The sequence below is a fragment of the Grammomys surdaster genome, unplaced genomic scaffold (genome assembly GCF_004785775.1).
Source record: "Grammomys surdaster isolate TR1022 unplaced genomic scaffold, NIH_TR_1.0 126187, whole genome shotgun sequence".
Classification (NCBI taxonomy): Eukaryota; Metazoa; Chordata; class Mammalia; order Rodentia; family Muridae; genus Grammomys; species Grammomys surdaster.
Genome location: NW_021620993.1, coordinates 1,475,560 through 1,496,930, shown reverse-complemented (window position 1 = coordinate 1,496,930; position 21,371 = coordinate 1,475,560). Strand labels below are relative to the sequence as shown.

At 46.0% G+C, this 21,371-nt stretch overlaps 1 protein-coding gene across 3 annotated transcripts in view; it reads right to left on the bottom strand.

Moving 5' to 3' along the window:
- Slc2a9 (solute carrier family 2 member 9) overlaps positions 1–21,371 on the bottom strand; it is a 124,417-nt gene that overhangs the window by 68,359 nt on the left and 34,687 nt on the right. For 2 of the 3 annotated variants that reach the window (XM_028758068.1, XM_028758067.1), the window contains 2 exons: positions 18,383–18,507; positions 12,523–12,668 (listed from right to left, as the gene is read on the bottom strand). In XM_028758068.1, coding sequence (XP_028613901.1) covers positions 12,523–12,668; positions 18,383–18,507 — 271 coding nt within the window. The remainder of the gene's footprint in view (positions 1–12,522; positions 12,669–18,382; positions 18,508–21,371) is intronic. The other variant, XM_028758069.1, reaches the window with a different exon arrangement.

Genomic DNA, 21,371 nt, shown 5'->3' with positions numbered 1-21,371 from the left:
TGAGCTGTTGTTGCTGACCTGTGAACTGAACTGCTGATTTCCAGACAACACAGACGGGAGCTGCTTCAAAGAACCATTTCTAAACAGGTCCACTTCCCCCATATCCTTTCTTTTCCACTACCTCTGATCATTAAAAGTAGACTTTGAAAAATTTAAAGTTATAATAGTGTCTGGATCCTGCCTCGATTTCTCAACAGTCACCAAATTGGGCCAGTGCTAGCCATTTACAGCCTCTGGAGCACTGTCTAGAGATGCAGATTCAAGAGGCCTGAGTTGCAGCCTGGATCAGGATGCTCTGAGAGTACTGCAGGCATTGTGATATACAACTACCTGCGCCTGCAAACCATTGCTATGGGGGTAGCGAGAACATCACAGGACATTCAAGCAAGGTGGTGAGCTATGGTAACTTCAGCTCTCCATTTAAGGGATGATGCTTTAAGCTTTCTTTAGAGTGTTGTCTGATCCAGCATTTTATAGTTAGGCTATTTTAAAAGCCATTTGTTATAGGTTTTCAGGGTACCATTTGTATATTGCACAGTAGATAGAGGCTAACAGAAAATGAGGAAACTTCCCACAACCAAGGTAGATAGTCTATGCTTGCTTATCTTTGATTTGTAAAGGTGGCAATGTGGACATTGACAAGCAAGGTAGCGGTGAGGTTGAAAGATTGGCCTGGTGACAATTATGAAATGAGATTTTCAGCTCAGTGTTAAAGAGAAAATAACAAAATGGGAGAATCCTTCTCTGGGGGTACCCAGAAGGATGCAAGACATTCATCCTAGAGACTCCTAACAGGTCAACACAAAGGGTCCACAAAACATAGACTGAGAGAAAGACTCTCAAAACCCACATCTCCTGCACCAGCCGCTGTCCTGCCCCCATGGTAATGCATTTGCCCAATCAGTGGACCTATAGTAATTACATCCATGGGCAGACCAGGCCTGACAACAGACCAAGGGAACAGCCAGTGCAAAACCAAAGAAGTTGAGAGAGAGTCTAATACATTTGAAAGCCCTCATCACCTGCAGTGGACCTGGGTTCCCAGATAGGTGTCTTTTGCTCTGGTAAGAGAAGACTGACCTTTGGCAAGGGGAAGAGGGAGTAGAAAACAACCTGCTGATGTGAGTGTGGTCACCATAGAAATGATGCGTATGGACCCCGTATGCGGAGCCCAGCTTGTATCAGCATTCTGCTCAGCACTGTTTTAAACATGAAGACAAGCAGCAGACACTTGAAAGAGTCTCTAGCACAGAGGTAAGAGACAAAAAGAAACTAAGGAAAGATAAAGAGTTTTGTAGCAAGAGACACAATGAAGAGAGACTGCTGCTTCCCTGTAGAGGAAACAGCTTGGGATGCTATGGCACAGAGGGAAAGGCCTCAGAAATCAAAACTAAGAGCATCACAATACATATGCATGGGGAGGGATAGGGTATGGGCAAAAAACACATTGGACATGAGAGTGGAAGCTGGTGGGAGACGGGGGTGGGGGAGCTAAGGATAGCAGGAGGTGGGAAGACAGTGCAGCAGAAACAGCTAAAATATACTTTGTTCAAGAACTCCTGCCTTTGATAGTTTTATGTCAACTTGATACAAGGATAGATTTGTGTGAGGGAAGGGAACCTCAATTGAGGCATTGTCTCCATAATATTGGGCTATAGAGAAGCCTGCATTCTTAATTAGTGATTTATGTGAGTGGGCCCAGCCCATTATGGGTGGTACCCCTGGGCTCGTGGTCCTGGGGGCTATAAGAGAGCAGGATAAGCAAGCCAGTAAATGGTGTTCCTCCATGGCCTCTGCTTCTGTTCCTGCCTCTAGATTCACGCTTTGAGTTCTTACCCTGACTTCCCTGAATTATAGACTGTGATCAGACATGAGAGCAGATGTAGCGGCATATTTTCTTTGCAAGTTGGGAGAAGCTAAGGTGGGAGGAGTAAGGAGAGGAAGAGGAGGAGTAAGGAGAGGAAGGGGAGAAAGAAGAGGAGGAGCTAGGAGAGGATCAGAGAGAGGGGAACATGGAAGCAGATGTGCGTGTGTCTCTAGCAGTCAAAGTTGGTAGTTGGGTTACACCTCTGATTGTATGGGCATCTGTTTTTCAGCACTATCAAACATAAAGCCTTTGATTAATCTTTAAGCATTAGAGTCTCATTCCTACCGAGTAACACATGGATGGCTGGATTGGCAGAGTCATCTCCCATGCTGGCGTCTCATGGGTGGCAGGACCAGTGTCCTTGGCCGCCTGAGCCATGGTAGCAGTGAGAATGCGCAGCTGTTCGTGACCTCAGGCCTAGCCTAGTCATGGCATGCTCCGTAACACAAGACAGATTGGGTGCTGCCATTTTAAATATCTACCGCTACAAGCAGAAATTAACCCTCTTCTCCTTAAGGTGTCTATATGTTTATCATAGCAACAGGAACCCTAAGACAGTCAAGAGGAAGTCAGAGTAAGGCAAAAAGACAGGGCCTCTCCCAGGGTAACTCTTCCATGGAAGTACTGCCATCATGTGAGCACTCAGTAGATGAACAGAAGCTATGCTGAGAGCACTGCCCCTGGGCTCAGCCTCACACCTCCATCCTTTCAGAAGGGCCTGGGAAAGCACCTTTCTACTGTTTGAGTTGGATCTTCCTTGAGGCAGATGGTGGAGACGTAGAGAAGGAAACATGGATTCTCAATCAAGAGTAATTAATTTCTAAGCAGTGTGGAATGTGGGAGAGCCGAGCCAATCTAGAGAAGGAGAGGAAGTTGCATGGTCTTAGAAATGAAAACAGATCGAAATAGGATTTTAGACTCCCAAATCTGGGACTTCTGAATGCAGGCAGGAAAATGGGTTTTCATTTAATGGTCACCACAGTCAGTTTGGCATGATGGCTGTCAGCTGTGGATCCCAGGTAAGGACAAAGCATCTCATTTAATGGATCCCAGGTGCGGACACGGCATCTCATTTAATGGTTCCATTGGCTCCATGGAATGTAGGTGATTCTCATTTTACAGACACAGATTCTGAGCCTCAGAGAGCTGAAGTTACTTGTCCAGGTCACACAGCTGGAGAGAAGCAGAGGTCAGACTCTCCCACAACTTCCTGACATCCAGTTCAGCTCACTTCCCACTGTGCTACCACTGCACATGGGAGCAGCTGGCCTGGCCACCACTTCTGCGGCCACTGTGTCCTAGGTGTGGCTACTGAAGCCTTGTCGGTTTCCAAAGGTATTAGACTCTCAATTTCTTTGGCTTTGCACTGGCCGTTCCCTCAGCCTGGAACACACAGTTCCCTTCTCTTCCCATCTACCTTGTAGTATGAGTGATTGTCCCTCATACTACAAGGTAGATGCCACCCTCTCTAGAAAGATTTCCATCGCATTTGTCTCCATGGCTCTCCCACTCCTGGGTTCTCTTATAGCCATACGGGTCACATTTGTCCCTTGGGTCACTCCTCTGTGTTCTGACACTTGCTTTTCTAAACCCTGAGGTGTCCTGCTTTCAGAGGCTTTCCCTGGCTCCTTCCTCTGGGGTACAGTGTATTAGGAAACCCAGGGTGGAGGAAAAAAGAAAAGAATCATATGTCTATAGGATGTAAGGGTTATGGATACCAGGAACCTGGCATGGTCTGAAGGCTCATTCCAGTGGTCACGGGAGCTAAATGAAGCAGAAATCTCAGGAGCACTGGAAAGTGGCAGAACTTGGGAGACAGTTTGTAAGAGAAAGCGGTACAAGTGGTGTGGTGGCCAGAGAGTGAAGCACAGTCATCGGGGGCTTGTGACTCACTTCCAGAATCGCCGCCCTTCTAACTCCCCCTCAAAGCCATGTCCTCAAAGGGCAACTTTACTAATCATTTCCCCTGTGGCCCTTCAGAGATAGGATAGCTAGGTTCAGACACTCTTCAAAGGCTTTCTTTACAATTCCATTTGACACAACTTCAAGAACTGTTAAATTTATCTTCGCTTCCTTTGCTCCCTTGCTTGCAGATAGAGCTGCCGTGGCAGTGCTGCCTCTGGAGGTAAAGTACCCCCACTGGAGGCATGAATCACCAAATCAGAAGTTCAGGCAGCCAGGAGCCTTAGAGCTAAATAGACACCGAAACTGCCTTTGATGTACAGAGGACTGGAAGTCAGGAGAGGTGGTTCACCCCAGAGACACAGCATGAAGACTTGGTGGCTGGTAGGTGTTGGCGATTCACCTCCCAGCCCATAAGCATGGGGCAGGTATCTTAGTTTCTTTTCTGTTACTGTGAAGGTACAACATGACCAAGGACAACTTACGAAAGAAAGCGTTTAGTTAGGGGTTTGGTTAGAGTCTCAGACAGTGAGTTCATGACCACCATGGTGGGGAGCATGGTGGAGGAGGTGAGCGTGGCCCAGCAGTAGTAGCTAAGGGATTACTTGTTTAGACAACAATGAATCAGAGTGAAAGAGCTAACAGGGAATGTCATGGGCTTTTGAAACCTCAAAGCCCACCTACAATGACACGCCTTCTCCAACAGAGGCACACCTCCTAACCCTTCCCAAAGAGTTCCACCAACTGGAGACCAAGCATTTAAATATATGAACCTATAGAGACCATTCTCATTCAAACTAGTACAGTGGGGTCCTGTTGGATTTTTGGAAGAACTAGAAAATCCAAGATTAAAAAGGTGCCTTCCCTCCTCCTCAAGGGAGCAGACTATGTGTTTGGATCTATGACAATACAAAAGAGACATTTGGTCATGTATTCTCGAAAGTAAGAAAGATGAATAATCCCTTAACTAGAATGTGGAATAAAGAGAGCTAGAGGAAGGAGTCTTTTGGGGGAAAGGCTAATTCTATTGCCTGACAGGAGAGAAGGTGCCTGAAGAAGAGCCCTGCCCTCGGGACCTTGAAGGATGACACAGTCAGAGGAGATAGAAGGAAGCCGAAGAGGAAGCAAGTTCCAGGAGGAGCTCAGGAATGGCCCAGGATGAGAGCTTGCAGATGTTTTAACTCTATGTTCTCTGGCTTAGCTGTTCTGGCAGGAGGGTGGCCAAGATGAGAAGGGTAATGGGAGATGGGTCACCAGGTCTGGCATGTCACCTTTCTGGGAAACCTGAACCCAGCCACCGGGAAAACATGCAGTTACAATCCTCTTTGAAAGCTCGTATGTCTAATGAGGAGATTTGAGGGCTGAGTGCCATTTAATAATGGTGTTTAGACTCTGAGGTAACATTAAGAATAAAAGGGGCCAAGGGGATGCTTGCCTTCCAAGCATGATCTCCTAGACATGTCATGGCATGGGAAGGATGAATGGTTCTTGGGGCTTGCTGGTCTACTATCCTGTCCTGCTCGCTGAGTCCCAAGCCAGTGAGAGACACAGTCAAACAACAAAAAGATGGCCATTGCCTACAGAACAACAACTTAGTGGTCCTTTTTATTTTGCCAGAACAATCACTTTCCATGTTGGGCCTACATCTATTGCACTGAGAAGAAACTATGCTTCTTAGGCAAACAAACCTAGAGGGTTTACAGAGTTTCATCGAAAACTGACCTCAGAATCAACCTTCCTGGCTCCCCAAGGGAGGCACTCATGAATTGCTTTCTATAATCAAAACACAGTGAATGGCAATAAAAAAAAAAAGATCAGAGCTACATGGGATTGAAGGCCTCGCCCTGAGTAGTTTGATTTAACTGCAATCAAAATGACAAATTATTTAGGAAACCATCTCTCAAGGACATGACAAACTAAAAGTTCTAGAAGTATGTCAAATACATCTTCCAACGTGTCACAGAGAGAAGACAGTGAGATATATCTGCCAAGAGTCAGATCTTTCTTTCAAGAAACAAAATTAGAGGCAGCAGTTTGGGGGTAGTGGTAAGATAATCATTGGGGCTAGAGGATTGTGTTCGTGATTTAAGCACTCACAGATCTTGCAGAGGACCTGAGATCGGTTCCCAGACCCCATACAGGAACTCAGTTCTAGGGGATCTGATGCCCTTCTGCCTTCTGCAGGCCCTGCACCCAGGGTTGCACATAAAAACACGCAAGCCCCCATGCAAGCCCCTTTAAACATATATATAGAGAAACATGATCGTTGTTTCCAATAAAAGTCCCTATAGTCAGCCACTGTGTCAAGTAGCAGTGATCGCATCCTGAGACCACAATCAATCATAGATATCACTATTAAGAAACAACAGTTTGGCTGCTAGTGAGGAAGAGGAGACCTCGACTCCGAGGATGCTGCCACAGCCATCATTTTGAACTATCTAGCTAAGCAAATGATAAACATTACTAGGAAAGAAAAAAGAGTCCCAGATCAGCACATATCAATCTGCCAATCACCAGTTTGAAAACACAATGATGGGGGAAAAAAAAAGGGACCGAAATCCCATTAGCAACGAAACAGAATAGCTTAAGAATCACTACACAGTTACAATGTCTATTTTCTTAGTAAAGAGCACAGCAGCAGTAAAGATCAGCGTGTGGCAGACAAGGCAGCTGCCTGGCTTGTGCAAGGCCCCCAACTTCCTTCCAAGAACTGCAACTATAGATAATAATAACAATAAGGAGGGAGAACAAGAAATACAGCACTCCAGTCACTACAACCAAATGATATAAAGGAGACCCAAAACGAGGAGGGAAACACTCTTAGCAGAAAAGCAGAAACTGGGCTGGAGAGACAATGGCTCAGCGATTAAGAACACCGACTGCTCTTCTAGAGGTCCTGAGTTCAATTCCCAGCCAACCACGGTGGCTCACAACCATCTGTAATGGGATCTGATGCCCTCTTCTGGTGTGTCTGATAACAGTTACAGTGTACTCATATACGTAAAATAAATAGATATTTCTTTTAAAAAAAGAAAAACAAAACAGGAAGCAACTTCAACTCTTTCCAAACCAATGTATCAATTTAGTGTAATTTGGATCAAACATTCAATGGCAGTTTTGTTTGAAATAAGAATGGTCCAGAAGGTCTCAGGGGACAATGAGCAAAGAAAAGATTCCAGCTTTGACAGCAGAGGCAGTAACACAATATTTTAAACTTTCAAGGTAAGCCAGAGAATGAGGAGGCCTCAGGGACACTAATGGGAAGTCCAGAAGCAGGAACTTGTGTGGACATGCTGACTTGACACAGGTTTAAGAGCACCTGGAGCTGAGTGGTACATGCCTTTAATGCCAGCACTCAGGAGGCAGAGGCAGGAAGATCTCTGAGTTTGAGGTCAGCCTGGTCTGCAGAGCAAGTTCCAGGACAGCCAGGGCTACACAGAGAAACCCTGTCTTAAAACAAAACAAAATAAAACAAAACAAAACAAGGTACTTCTAAAGAGCATCTCAAGCATGAACAGAGAGAAGGTTGTTTGATTTAAGGCAGAGCCTGGGGGAAGTGGAAGAAAGATAGGAGAAGAAAACAAATGTGAATGGTTTTCATACCATGCTCTAAAGTAGCTCGGATGAGTTTAAGAGTCAAATACAAAGGCAGACACAGCTAGAGAGACGGCTGGGTAGATGAGGAGCTCACCATGCAAGCAGGAGGAGCAATGTTCAGTGAGTTGTGTGGTTGGCATCCTTGGATTGTGAAGATGGGGGAGGCCAGCTCTGAGCTTCCAGCTACCTGGCCTGATGCCCTACACAGTGGCTGCCTGGACCACATTCCCATACCTCTCCTCCCGTATCCCTGCCCATGACCTTCAACCAACTTCTTTCCTTTTTATCTTTGCTAGAGACATACTTTATTAACATGCTTTTTAACATGTCACTTGGAAGAATAAAATGTCCCACGGCCGCTGTTTTCACAAGTCTGATGAAATCACACCAGTTTAATTGATCCTGCTCTAGGACTGCTCTTTTTCTTCTGACATCCTGGTCCAAAAGTAGTTCTCCCTGCTTCCTTCCTCCTTAGTGTTTCAAAGAAACCACCTGGGTAGAAGCATCTCTTTTAGTTCTTTAAGTTTTTAAAAGCTTAGCTGTCTCCATCTTTGAAGGTAAATGAAAAACAGGATTAAAATCCTTACACCTGAGGAAATGCCTGTGGCTCCCATTTGGCTGGTACCTCACAAGACCAGGGAGAAGATGAAGGAAAAGCTTTCGTCTGATGTCTTTTCCCTGCTCAGAGGCCCAGTCTCCACCTTCACAGAGTGTAGACATGAAGACACAACAAACAGATCTACCGCCACAGTGTTTACTGGGCTATGTGCACATTTTCCTAGCCAGAGTCAACTCAGCCTAGAAGAACCAAACTGGTGCTGACTATTGCGGTGTGAACCCAAGAGACCTATGTGTTGCAGGCGTGGTCCCTACTGTAGTGTTCTCAGGGGAGGCTTTGGGAAAGTGACTGTTTTGTGAGGGCTCTGATCTTTTCCATGGATTAACATGTGGTTGGATTCACAGAGACAATGCCTTTGAAGAATGTGTCTTATTTCTCTCTGATTCCTTCTCTTCCTCTGTGTCTTCCTCCTTCCCTCCCTTCCTGCCATGAGGTAAGCATCTTTCTCTGCCATTGCCTTCCACCATGTTCTGCTTTACCACAAGTCCTCAACAATGCAGCTGGCTGACCTAGACTGAATTTCTAGAACCATGAACCAAAATAAATGTTTGCTCCTTTAAAAACATTCAATAATTTTTTTCTCATTTCTTTTATTGTAGCAATAAAAGAAACTAACTCAGAAATAGACAACTTGTAGAAAATGATGTCTTCTCATCTGGCCCAGTGAGGCAGTGGGCATAGTTGCTGGAGCTTCTGGCCAGAGTCAAGCTGATGAGCCCCTCTATTCCAGGGGCAGCATTCCCAACCTGGGAATAGAGGTGCTGCCTATGTTTGAAAGTCAATCCTGAATCCCTGTTGCTTGGTAACTTGGACCATTCATTGCCACCTGGGTTCTTTAAAAGCTGTTGCTCCTTCTCTATGGCTTGTGACTTGGCATCTTATACTACTTACTACTCTACCTGGCTAAAAAGTCAGATACCCAAAGATAGCTCTGACTCTTCTCACAAGCTTCTAGAGACCATCACCCACAGATGCCCTCAGATTGAGGTGTTTAAATGGGACATTTGCCTCAAGTGCCCTTGTCGATGCCATTCTAAGCCAAGCCCTCAGCAGCTCTCTGCAGACCAGGGCAATCCCTCTGGTCTTGGCTGAGATGCTGGGAAAACTGGACACCCACATGAAAAAGAGTTTTAGGGGATCTGTTGCCCTCTTCTGACTTCCAAGGGTCCCTGCATACACCTGGCACACAAACATAAACTCAGGATCACACACACAGACACACACACACACACACACACACACACAAATTAACAAGTAAAATAAATCCTTAGTAACAGCCAATGGGTATTTGAAGAGGTACTTAGCACCACTAATCATCAGGAAAATGCAAATCAAAACCACTGTGAAGTATCACCTCCCACCCAATGTTATCAAAATGACCGGAGACAGAAATTGGCTAAGGCCTGAGGAAAGGAACCCTGTCCAGGGCAATTGGAATTACATCCCTGGTATCTTGCCTCTAAACAAATATTAGGGTCTTGCCTAAATTCCCTTCCCTGCTCAACAGTATCCTCTTCACTCAATCCCCTCCTTCCCCCTCAGTCCTGGACCAGACAAATCCTAATTATCCTCAAGGCATTCACTCACATCACTCCTGCATGAAAACCATCCTTCCCCAGACAGTGTCCCACTTCTTCATGTCTGTCGACCATTGGCTAATTGCATCCCTGTGGTTTCCACGAGTGTGGAGCCTAGTCTGACTACTCCATAGCCACCTCAGCAGCAGCTAGCCCAACAACTGGCACACAGCACACAGGGATATCATCAGACTTGCAGAGTGGGTGGATAAACTTGACACCTCTGGACCGTAGTACATATAACCATCAACAAGATGCACTCCGTAGGAGGGAGGAAACACAAAAGCAAACAGAGGCCACAGAACAGAATAGAGCATTGCACAAGGTGCCCCAAGATTGCATTTGCTGGTGATGTGTTCCCAGAGGAAACGATGTTTAAGTGGAACATGGGACTCTGGGACTCTGGGCCATGCCTGCTTTCAAGAAGGATGCTGGGGAAGGGGTGACCTGCCAAAACTGACACAGCTCTCGAAGTCTCATGAAGATGAGACTATATCTGACATGCTCTTTGCTGGACTCCAGCATCCAAGTCAGTGTTTTAACCATTTGTTAACTGAGTAAGGGCAGAGGTTCAAGGAGGACCTGGGCCAACAGAAAGTCTCTGTTATTGACCAATAGGTTTGATGGGTGACAAGGAATTTAGAGCACAGTGAGGCTTAAATAAATATACTTTAAGGCTCTGATAAGTATACTATTCTTGGAGAATAAGTATACTACTTGTTGGCTTTTATATACACTTTTATATTGTAAGGACTCAGGCTGTGGTTGTAGTCTTGTTTTTATCATCACTGATAAATGCTAACTTTGAGAACTTAAAAACGTCTTTATACGGGAAGCAAATGAGTACTTTAAAGTGAGGCCTCTCACCCTGGCAGACAGACTGTTTCCAACACACCCGCACTAACTGCAAGTATCAAGCAAACATTGTTTCTGTTTTTGTGAAAGGAGAAAAGCAACAGTGTGCCTGTAGTCACTCCAGACAGACAGCAGAGAGGTGAGAGGCAGGTGGTTCTGAGGCTGAGACATAGCAAGTCATGCATAATGGTGCAAAGATTCATTTAAAGGATGGCTCGTCTGGTGAAGGAGCTTCCGATGCAAATCAAAGGTCTAGTTCAATCCCTGGAACCTGTGGTAGAAGGTAGCCCTTTGACCTCCACATGTGTGCCTGGCATGCACACAAATATAGGACATAGTTAAGTTTTTAAAAGAAAATGTCTGTTTTTAAGTGGTTAGAATGGTAAATTCTGCTATGAGTGCTTTAACATGTGAAATGATCAAAATATTCAAAAAGCTTTAAAAACGTGGTGCACACTGGTCAGTTGGCATCATCTTACGATAGTGAACAGCATGCCCAACTACTGGGCCTACAGAACCTCTTCTGAGTAAGATAGGAGCTGTATCCAGAGCTAATGAAGTCAGGCAGTGCACAGTTAGTCCCATCTCCCTAACTACAGCATCCCCAGAGAAGCCAGCATTGGTTCATGGCTGGGTGAGACATGCCCAGCAGACATATTTGAAAGCCAAGGACAAGCTCCCTTCGCCTTGAGTCCTGCATCGTCTAGCTCTCAGCTCCTGCTTCTAAATTGTAGGCAGAATCTAGGCAGGAGGCGATGGTAAGGTTTTGGACGGCTTGCTCTAAGCAGCATTGCCTGTGGGAGCACTCTCCTGGTGCGCTTGCTTGTTAAGCCCTCTTGTTACAATGCCCTGCTGCCAGAATCCAGCTGCTAAGAGCAATTGGCATCAGGCACTGCTTAAGTACTCAAAACAGTCCTTGGCATGTATTAGCTGTGAGCCAAGGCATCTTGTCTTCCTCCTTCCTGCACTCATCCCACAGGAGGCCAGGAGAGGCCTCTCTATCCCCAAGAAACATCTGAACCAATCTCCCAACCCTGCTTCCATCACAGGCCGTAGGTACTGTGGACTCAGCTTCCTTCCAGGTCTTCATCAATGCACTAAGTACAGCCACTGCAACCGTAGACTCCACTGGGCTTCTGAGCCTGCCTCACCCTCCCCATTTCAATCTGTTCCCTTTCTATTACCTCCTCCTAGCCCCTTCTACCATGAATCTGACCACACCACAGCCCTGCTGCAGTGCCCCTGAGGCATCCTGTTCTTTTGGGTTGAAGCCTGCTGGGCTCAGTGAGCAGCTGGTCTCCTTCCCCTCCTCAAGAATCTTCCTCACCCATATGACTCATGACTCCAGGCCTTCACAGCTACTCTCAGAGACACTGCTCTGTCATATTTACATCCGTCTGGAGGCCTTGTCTATTGTCTCATCCTGTCTCTAGGACCTCTTCACTTCCAGCTCCCATCACTACTACTTAAACCTCACTCGTCCTTCCAGATGCTCAGATGAGAGGCCTCACCTTCCTTAGGCTCACCCCACTCTACACCAACCTGAACGAACACACTTCTCTGCCAAACCTACCAAAGTAAGTATGATGTTGGGCTGGGATTCTAATCCATTCCTTCTTGTTCCTCACACATCAAGGCAAAACATAAGATCACATGACCATTTAAGGAAGAAAAAAGAAAGCTCTAGAGTGAGGTAGAGTTAGCGAATACCTTGGAAAGGACAGTGTAAAATGAAAGCAGCAAGCTACAGAACCATATATACAACGTGAACCTATTGGAACAATAGGCCCACAGCCAGCCACACATTCAGGTAGGATGCATAGGTGGTGTTTTGAAGCAGAGAACAAAGTCTATACAAATGCAAATTGAGCTGCCTACCATGGTCAGTGGGCAGTAGGTTCAAGCATTCTGTAAGGTTTGAGTTTGTTATGTACTATTTATGTTCTAAGAAAGTAAAAGGCACCTACAACCTTCCCTCATGAATATGTAAAACACTTGAGCCCTCAGGAATCACTACCTCAGAGATGAGTTTTCTAAAAGGAAGGTCTCCTGTGGCAGAACTATGAAAGCCACCACGCCATGGCTGCCCAGGAGGCCCCACATACCTTTCCCAGCAGCTCAGGCAGGCCCAGCAGCTGTCCAGAAAACACACCTACGCAGATGAAGATGGCAGTTACCTGGCCCAGAGAGCCCCGAATCTCCTTGGGTGAGATCTCGTTGAGGTACATGGGGAGTGCACTGAGCGCGATGCCTGAGGGAAAGACACAACAGTGAGAAAGTTGTCACTGATCACCTGATCCACACTGACAGATGCCGCTGTGTTTCCTGCCTGTTAAGTTACACCAAGACCATGGAAGAATGCTCATCAGCTCACAGTGAAGACAACTGCCATGGGGAAGAAGCAGAGTGGGTCATGGTCATGAGGACATATGGCATTTTAAATGAGAGATGTTCTCCATAGGCTTGGGTAGCTGTATGTTTATTTCCCAGTTGGTGGTGCTGTTTGGGAAGGTTTAGGTAGTATAGCCTTGCTGGAGGAAGGATGTCACAGGGGTGGGCTTTGAGACTTCATAGCCTTGTCCTACTTTCAGTTTGTTCTCTATGCTTCGTGCTCCTGATGTGAGCTCTCGTCTTGCTGTCCCTGCTGCCATGCTTGCTGCCTGCTACCATGCCTCTCTCCACCGGGATAGACTCTTTCTCTTCTGGAAACATAAGCCATAATAAACTCACTTTTGATCATGTTCTTTTGTTGCTGTTGTTTGGGGTTTTTTTTGGGGGGGGGGTTAATCACAGCAATAGAAAGTACCTAATACAGTGTGGTGTTAACTTCTCTAGTTCACCAGTGCCATGGGGGTGAGAGTAGACAGAAGGGACAGATGAAGCCACAACCTCTCTGTATTATAAGCACACTTGTGCTTTGTATTATGAAAAACTACTGCACATACTCCGAGTGCACACCCTGCTATTTGCTCTTAGTTGACCTTTGACTTAGACAGTGCCTTGAGAGGAACACGAGATGCTGTGGTCTTGTGAATATGTGACCCTCCACTAAGTAGAAGATGATAATGAGAAGAATATGCACGAAGCCATAGGAGAGAAACACAAACACCATGCATCTCAAAGACAAGGCCGAGCCCTACCCAGCAGGGCAAGGTTGAACTGTGGACAGCTGGCTATCTTTATTCAAATTCTCTATAAAATATGCTAGCTGAAGACAGCCCAGAGAAAGTAGATTGTTTGGGGTGATAGCCATCTGCATTACTAAATTGTCATCTCTCTGAATAAGGTATAGTTGTAGGCAGCATGAGCACTGTATTCTGGATATATATAAATATGTTAGTGACATATATGTTATATATACGTTAGTGACTATATATATATGGATTGCCAGAGTTACTAGTGCACATTAAGCTGTTAATTTATGGTGACTGTACTAAGCCAGTGGTGAAGGAGGAAATGATAAACCTGGAATCTGGCCCCTGATCCCCTGACACACCTTGGCATGCCGGTACCATCTGTCCAGGCTGATATGTCACTAACTAAGGATCCCCATTCCTAAGCAGCATTGTTCAACTTTTGATCCTATTCCTTGCCATCCATTCTCCCTCCATGTGTGAACCTTGGGATACAGTGAACCGTCTAGGCTCAGTATGTTCTAGGACACTGACCTTGGTTCATCTGTTTGTTTCGAATCCTCTATCTTCAGAGATCCTAGGCTGATGCCCACCTATCCTTCCTGTTTCAGTCCAACATCACCTCCTACTGTAGGAGGTGAACATGCTCTGTCTCTATCTTCAATTACCCATGGGTCTGACATTATCTGGTGACAGGGTCTTTACCAGTATTATTATGTCTGGATGAGGTGATAAGGGTTTTTGGATGGGCCTAAACCCAGTGCTAGCATCTTATAGGAAGGCCCATGAGGACACAGAGACACGTAAGGAAGGGCGTGTGACGATAAAGAGTTGGAGAGCAGCAGCATCAAGCCCAGAATCACCAAGTGATAATGCTAGGCAGCACCAAAAGTTTGGGATGAGGCCATGCACATGGTCTCTGTCAGAGCCTTGGGGAGGAGTCAGTTCTGCTAACTAACACCCTGAGTGTGTTTTAGATATGAAACACCCTCCACAAACCCATGGATTTGAAACTTAGTCCCCAGATGGTGGTGCTGGCACAGAAAACAGTGGAAGCGTAAAGAACAGAGCCTCATTAGGGGTGGGTTTTGAGGTTTCACTGACTGGCTCTACTTCCTGTTCACTCTCTGCTTCCAGACTGGGAAAGCAATGACAGCAGCTACAGCATACTTCTGCAGCCATGCCTTCCCACCAGGTCGGACTATATCCCCAAGCCCTTCTTCCCTTATGATTCATCTGTCAGGTATTTTGCCAAACAAACAGAGTAACAAATACACTTCGATTTGGAGCTCCTGGGTCCTGAAACCATGAGTGTACTCATGGCTAGTCTTCTAACACACACAGTTTGTGGCATCTTGTGTCAGTAATGACAGAAATCTAATACACCTCCTTACTGCAACCTTCCCCAACTAGTACTGGGAAATTAGCCCTTCCGCCCCTCTCCGTGTCTTCCTCTTGGCTCTTCCTCACAGAACTCATCAGTAGTTGGAAGTACAGTTGTCCCATAGGGGACACACGGCACGACCCTCAGTGGATCCCTGAAACTGTGGGTGGCAACAGACTCTACACAGATGAAGGTTTCCCTGTGTATGAATGACTATAGGAAGCTCTACTGATAAATTAGGCACAGAAGAAGATTAACAATAACAATAATCTACAAAATAGAAAATGACAATGATGATAATATTGTTAAAAAGATTAAACTTACAAATTATTATTACAGTAAGTTATTATTATTTAACCTCATAAATTATTGCATATTTTCAGCAACAGAAACCATGGAACTTCTTCTGTAGCTGGCATGGCTTGTGTCCTGATGGGGAACTGTACCAGAGGGAGGTCATGCCTGGGCCATGTTCAGTACAATCTCTGACCAACACCAAATTCCCACTTTAAATTCTGCGTTCTGTGTGAATTTGTCTTCAACACCATATTGAATCATATTTATTTCTGTATAAAAGTAGTATGCTGATGTTTCTCCGAATCCACTAGGGGAAAAAGGGTGTCCTAGATTCTCAATCTGATCCAATTGCTCCATGAGAAATTGGGCAAACAGTGTCTTATTAATAGATCTTTCTACTTCTAGAATGTTTGGGATTACTTTTGTTATGAAGCTGAGTCTCAGACACACCAGACTGGTCTTGGTCTCGGTATGTAGTGAAGCCTGTCCAGGATGACTTTGAATTTCTGATCTTCTTTCCTCTACCTTCCATGTGACATGGGCCACCATGTCTGGTTTTATATGGTGCTGGGGACTGAACTCAGGGCTTTGTGAGTGCTACACAAGCACTCCAGACACTGAGCTGCCCCACCCCCCGCCGTGGATTGAACTCTTTATTATAAGCACACAGCTGACCTAGCCCCTGTCTGGTTTTCCTCTCTTCCTATACAACTTCCTTACCTTAACCGCCCTCACTTTGCCCTCCTCTGCTCTAAGGATTTGGTGAGAAGAAACGACATGAAGTCTCTGGGTCTTGGCACAGCTTCAAGATTCTGTGTTCCAGAAATCAGAATGTGTTTTAAATGTTCCCTTATTCTCCCTTTTCTTTTGCTCCTTTCTGAATAGCTCACAGGAAAACGGGTCTAAAAGGCATTTGAGTCCGCGGCTGTGAAAGAATTGCATTCATCTGTGAACGTGGAAATTTAGAAGGCAACAAGTACAGCGTGAGTCGGGGAGGCTGTCAAAGGCAAGGAGAAAGCGACTGATGAAATATAACAACCTCCAGCGAGCACGGCCGAACTTCCCTGGGGAAGCTGCCAAGCAGCTCCCACCCACCCAGCCTTCCTCTGACTTGCTTCCAAACCTGGACCTGCCTCCTTACAAGTTTAGAATTAAACTTACAGCAGCAGCACTCAAGACAAGAATAGCCTACCACACCTGGAGTAGGTGCAGACAGGATTCTGCCAGACCAAGTACTTCGCACACAGGATGATTTCATTCTGATGTCATCCAACCAGGGCAGCCTTGCTATTTGGTCCCTCTATGGAGCAGGGACCAAAGAAAGAGACTCAGAAAGCTAGGAAAGCTTTAGTCTTGTCCCCACTTGGTATCTATCTGCTGTTCCCATGGACTTTGCTTTGGCTGTGGCTAATGTATTGTACAGTATTTGCACCTAAGGCCTTCCTCCTCCTGCTGTACTCTGAACCCTATGGAACTCCGAGAGAAGTCCCGAATATTCTGTTGGGTGAAGCCTTCCTTCTCTCTTCATGAATTCTATCTCAAATTGAGCAAGAGAACCCAAACTTAGCTGACAACATTAAGAATACACAATATAGGCAGGTAGGATGGCTCAATGGGTAGAGGTGATTGACACCAAGCCTAATGACCTGAGTTTGACTCCTGGAACCCATGTAGTGGAAAGTGAGAATCTAATCCTGCAAGCCACCGTCTGACTTCCACAGTGGCACACAGATTACCTCCAAAATAAATAAAAATAATTTTTAAAAAGGAAAAGTGTAGAACGTTTAGAGCATGGGGTAGTTTGAATAGGCTTGGCCCCCTTAGATTCATGTGTTTGAATGCATGGCCCAGAGGGAGTGGTACTATTAGGAGGTGTGGCCTTGATGGAAGAAGTGTGTCATTGTGGAGGTGGGCTTTGAGGTCCCTCTCCTAGGGCTCAGTGTAGAGCTCTCAGCTTCTCCTCCAGCACCATGTCTGTCTACATGCTGCCATGCTTCCTGTCGTGATGATAATGGACTGAACCTCTGAAATTGTAAGCCACCCCAATTAAATATCCTCCTTTATAAGAGTTACCTTGGTCATGGTGTGTCTTCACAGCAATAAAACACAAACTAAGAAGAGCTGATACTGAGGCTTAGAGTCTTTTCTCTACAAATCTGCAGGGTTAGGCCAAAACCAGTTTCCTTTGATAAGAATTTGAGTCTGTAAATCTCATTTCATTGGCAGAGTCTGGCCATTCCTCTCTGCCTGTCCTGCCACACAATCAGCCTGTCATACAGGCTGTCCCTGGTCCTCTGGACCCCACTTCTGGAACTCCCTTGCACTCCATATCAAGTGCTCACGGATACGGTAGCACTGATGAACCAATGCCCTGTCCCTCTCAGCCCTTTCTGGCTCCCTCTCAGACTCAGCACCAACACTTGTTCCTAACTGTGGGCTGCACCATCTGGCCTTGGTTCTCTTTCAGCCTCAGCTGCCACATTCCCCTTCTCACCAAGTTCCAGGGTCCTTGGCCTCTCACTCTTCCTCAGAAATGCCAATCACCTTCAACCTCAGGACCAATCTTCTTTCCCCTGAGAATCCAATTCTCAGATTTCCAGTCAGTTCTCAATCTCTGTTCATTCTGATCTCTGCTCACATTTCCCAATCCTTCTTACTGGCTTTCCTAAAAACCTCCTTGCTAGCCCTCTGCCCTGCCTGGTCTGCTTCCTAGGATTTGTGCCTTATTAGGTGCCTTCTGCCCCAGCAGCAGGGTTCTCCCAAGTACATGGAACCCAGCGCATAGTCAGTGTTCTAATATGTGATGAACGAATGGAAGAATGAGCAGTCAGAAACCTAGGCTTCTTAGCCGAGCTTGCAGCTTACCACCTAGAGTATAGAGTTTATAAAGAATTCATCAGAGGGTGGCATGGCACACTGTAACCCATCTGGCACTTTGGCGGTGACTCAGCTCTTCCAAGCCTGGTTTCCTCAGGTTGGTTGTTACGGCTCTGTGTAGGGGAGGGTTTAGCATCCCTGGCTGCCCTACTTTCTGCGGAGTTCTAAAGTCTTGGTATCTTCCAAGTCTAGCTCAGCCTCAAGCACCTCTCTCCACTCTAGACAGCCCTGGGAGCGTTACTGCCTTCCTCCCCAACTGGGGTGAAGTCTCACCTCCATCCACACCCATGATGAACCGTCCCACAATGAGCATCTCAAAGGTTCCTGCCTGGAGTGAGCAGGCCATCAGCAACGCTGCAGAAATTGCAAATCCATTGTTGACCAGCAACGTGGACTTCCTGGAAGGAAAAGTGACCCAATAAGGACGATGTGCTGTGAGGCATGTCAGTGACCTTTCACCCCCAAACAGAGAAGCCAGTCACTCCAGAAGGTGGGACGAACATGGGCTTAGGAATTGAGGTCATGGTCTGCCCCTCACTCCCACTCATGGCTGTGTGATCTTGAACCTGGCATCTACTCCCTATGTCCAGGTTAACAGTGGGGCAGACAGGGGGCATTGCCAACTTGAAGGCCGTGAATTCCTTGTGGTAGGATTTGCTATCATCAATTCTGAGTTTTATTTAGCATTTTTAAGACAAGTTATCATGCGAGAGCTAGGCTAAGGGGAAAAACAGAAACCACTCAGTATTCTAGTGGAAAGACCATAGCCTGGGGGGTCAGATAAATGATGTTAGAAGAATGATTTGGGTAAAGACTTTGAAAGGGGGTGGTGCTCTCTGGTGCTAGTGTCTTTGGGGCTTGAGAGGGGAACCTTGAGGAGCTGGCTTGGAGTAGTGCTGCCCACTGGTGCCTCCTCTCTGCCAGGCACTTAGCCTACTTCTGGGGATTGGACAAAAGCTGGAACTGGACTCAGTAGTCAAAGGCACTCAGGCAGGTAAACAAACAAACAAATAAACAAATAAATCCAGGGGTGTGGTGCCTAGACAACATCTGGGCAGCCAAGAGTGGCGTCCTATTGTTCTAGTTGGCAGACTCGACCCTCTGTTCCTCTTCCCTTCTTCCCTCCCCCTCCCTACAGCTCTCACTTTCTCCCCTTCCCTCAATAAAACAGTCATATTTCTTAATACTCGATAGACAGCTTAGATTTAATGAACTACAGATTTAGGTGTACAGCTGGACTAGAACCTTCTAGCAGAACCAGACAGACTCCCCGGCAATCGTTACTTTTACCGCTGCTGCTGTGGTCCAGGACCACTGTCTGTTTCCGGAATGTCTCCCTAGACCCTCACAGCTGAGATTCATGCTGGGGGCTGGATTCCTGCTCCTGTGACAGCTCTGTCTCTGAGGAATGAGGAGATTGTTTTCTTTTCCTCACTTGCAGAACCAAGCGTTGCTGTGTGACAGGCTTTTAATCCAAGCACCCAACCTAATCTTAGCACTTGGAATGGTCTTCTGAGGCAGGTGCTCTTACATGTTTATGTCATACAAAGTGAGCCAGGACCCTAACATGTTAGAAACTTGCTGTGAGTCATGAAGCTAGGAAGTTGAAAAGTTTGGGAAGCAGCCTCCCTCACCCCCAAACCCCACCCCGCAAAAGATCCATTAAATGAATTAAGAAGCACTAAAGTTGTTTCATAAATTACAAAAAGCAAGGGGATTTCAAGGGAGAGTCTATATCCCTTTGGCAGTTAGATTTCTTGAGTTCTAGGACAGCTGTCTTTGACTTCTGCCTCACATCAGCATCTGAGCTGCGTTCTCTCCCTTTCTGCATCTTCCTGGGCAATTTCACAGCTGCTGTCCTTTGCAGCTGTGGTGATAGTGTCAAGATACACAGCAACAGCCTACAGCAGCAGATGACTGAAACAGCCCAAGTGTTCACTAACAGCAAACTAAATTGTAAGTCCGTTCCCATGGGTATCAGAGGTAGCTTTCTGTACTCTGAGGTGGGAAGAGCTCTGAGAGAGACATAAAGAAGCAAAGTGTAGAATTTGGTGTAAACCATGCAGTGATCTATGTGGAAAAGAAGTGTGACTATGTACGTGTATGAGTACGTACATGAGTGTTTGTATGTGCATGTATGTGCGTGCGTGTGTGTGTGTGTGTGTGTGTGTGCATGTGTGTGTATGTTAGGCATGAACCTTGAAAAGACACCCAAACTTGTAGTGTTGGGTATCTCCAAGGAGGACTGAAGGGCAAAAGTGAAGAAAGAGCCCTAAACTTTGTGTCCATTAGGTCCTTCAGAAAGCTAAGTCATGTGGATGTGCTAATTAGCCAAAAATGATATGATTTTACTTTTAAAAACCTAATTTAAACAGACCTTTTGATTGAAAAATAGTTATGCCAGTGATATACCGAGATGGCTAAGCATGATTAGTGTGTGTGTAGTGTGCACGGTGTGGATATGTTAGATGAAGGGACAGTCTGTGTCCCTGGAGATTCATCTCTCCATTCAGAACAGCAATTACCCTAAAACTTATCAACTGTTTGCTTCTGGAATTTTCCCCTTAGTGTTTCATGATCCAGCTGACTTCATGTAACTGTAATGGAGAAAAGTGCGATCCAGAGAGTAGACAAAATGTGTGTAACCAGGACAGTGTCTATCACTTGCGTATCTTTTCTCCATCCTTTCCCTTTCTCTACCTTGCTGTAGGATTGGTATGAAAGGCCTCCCAAGGGGAGTATGTGGGAGCACACACACGGAGTCCCCCATCACACTCTCTCTGTTCCCAATACTAAGTGTGCATTTCCTCTAGGGACCCAGCTGTGGTCCCAGCAACTGTACCTGGCAGTATGTGACCCTGGCCTTTGGACCACAGTGAGGCTGTCTCTTCATTTTGACTTTCCATCCCAGAGATAGGACATGCTTGGCTGTAAAGGGGGGAAAATAGTTCTTGCAAGCACTTTTCTCTCCTCAGAACTTCCCTTCATGGTCTCAGTCTTAACCCTTAAGGCCTCACAGATCCAATCCTGTTGATAGAGTCTTCTCAGTGACGCTTGTCAGAGGTGATAGTTCTCAGATCTAGCCAAACTAGTTTGCCTTTATTTCAAGAACGGAGAAATAAAAGGCCTGATTAGAAATGAAAACTCAGCTCACTCACAGACACCACCTCAATGACATCACTACCATGAAAAGCAGATGTTTCGAGCCAGAGGATGAGAGAGAGAGAGAGAGAGAGAGAGAGAGAGAGAGAGAGAGAGAGAG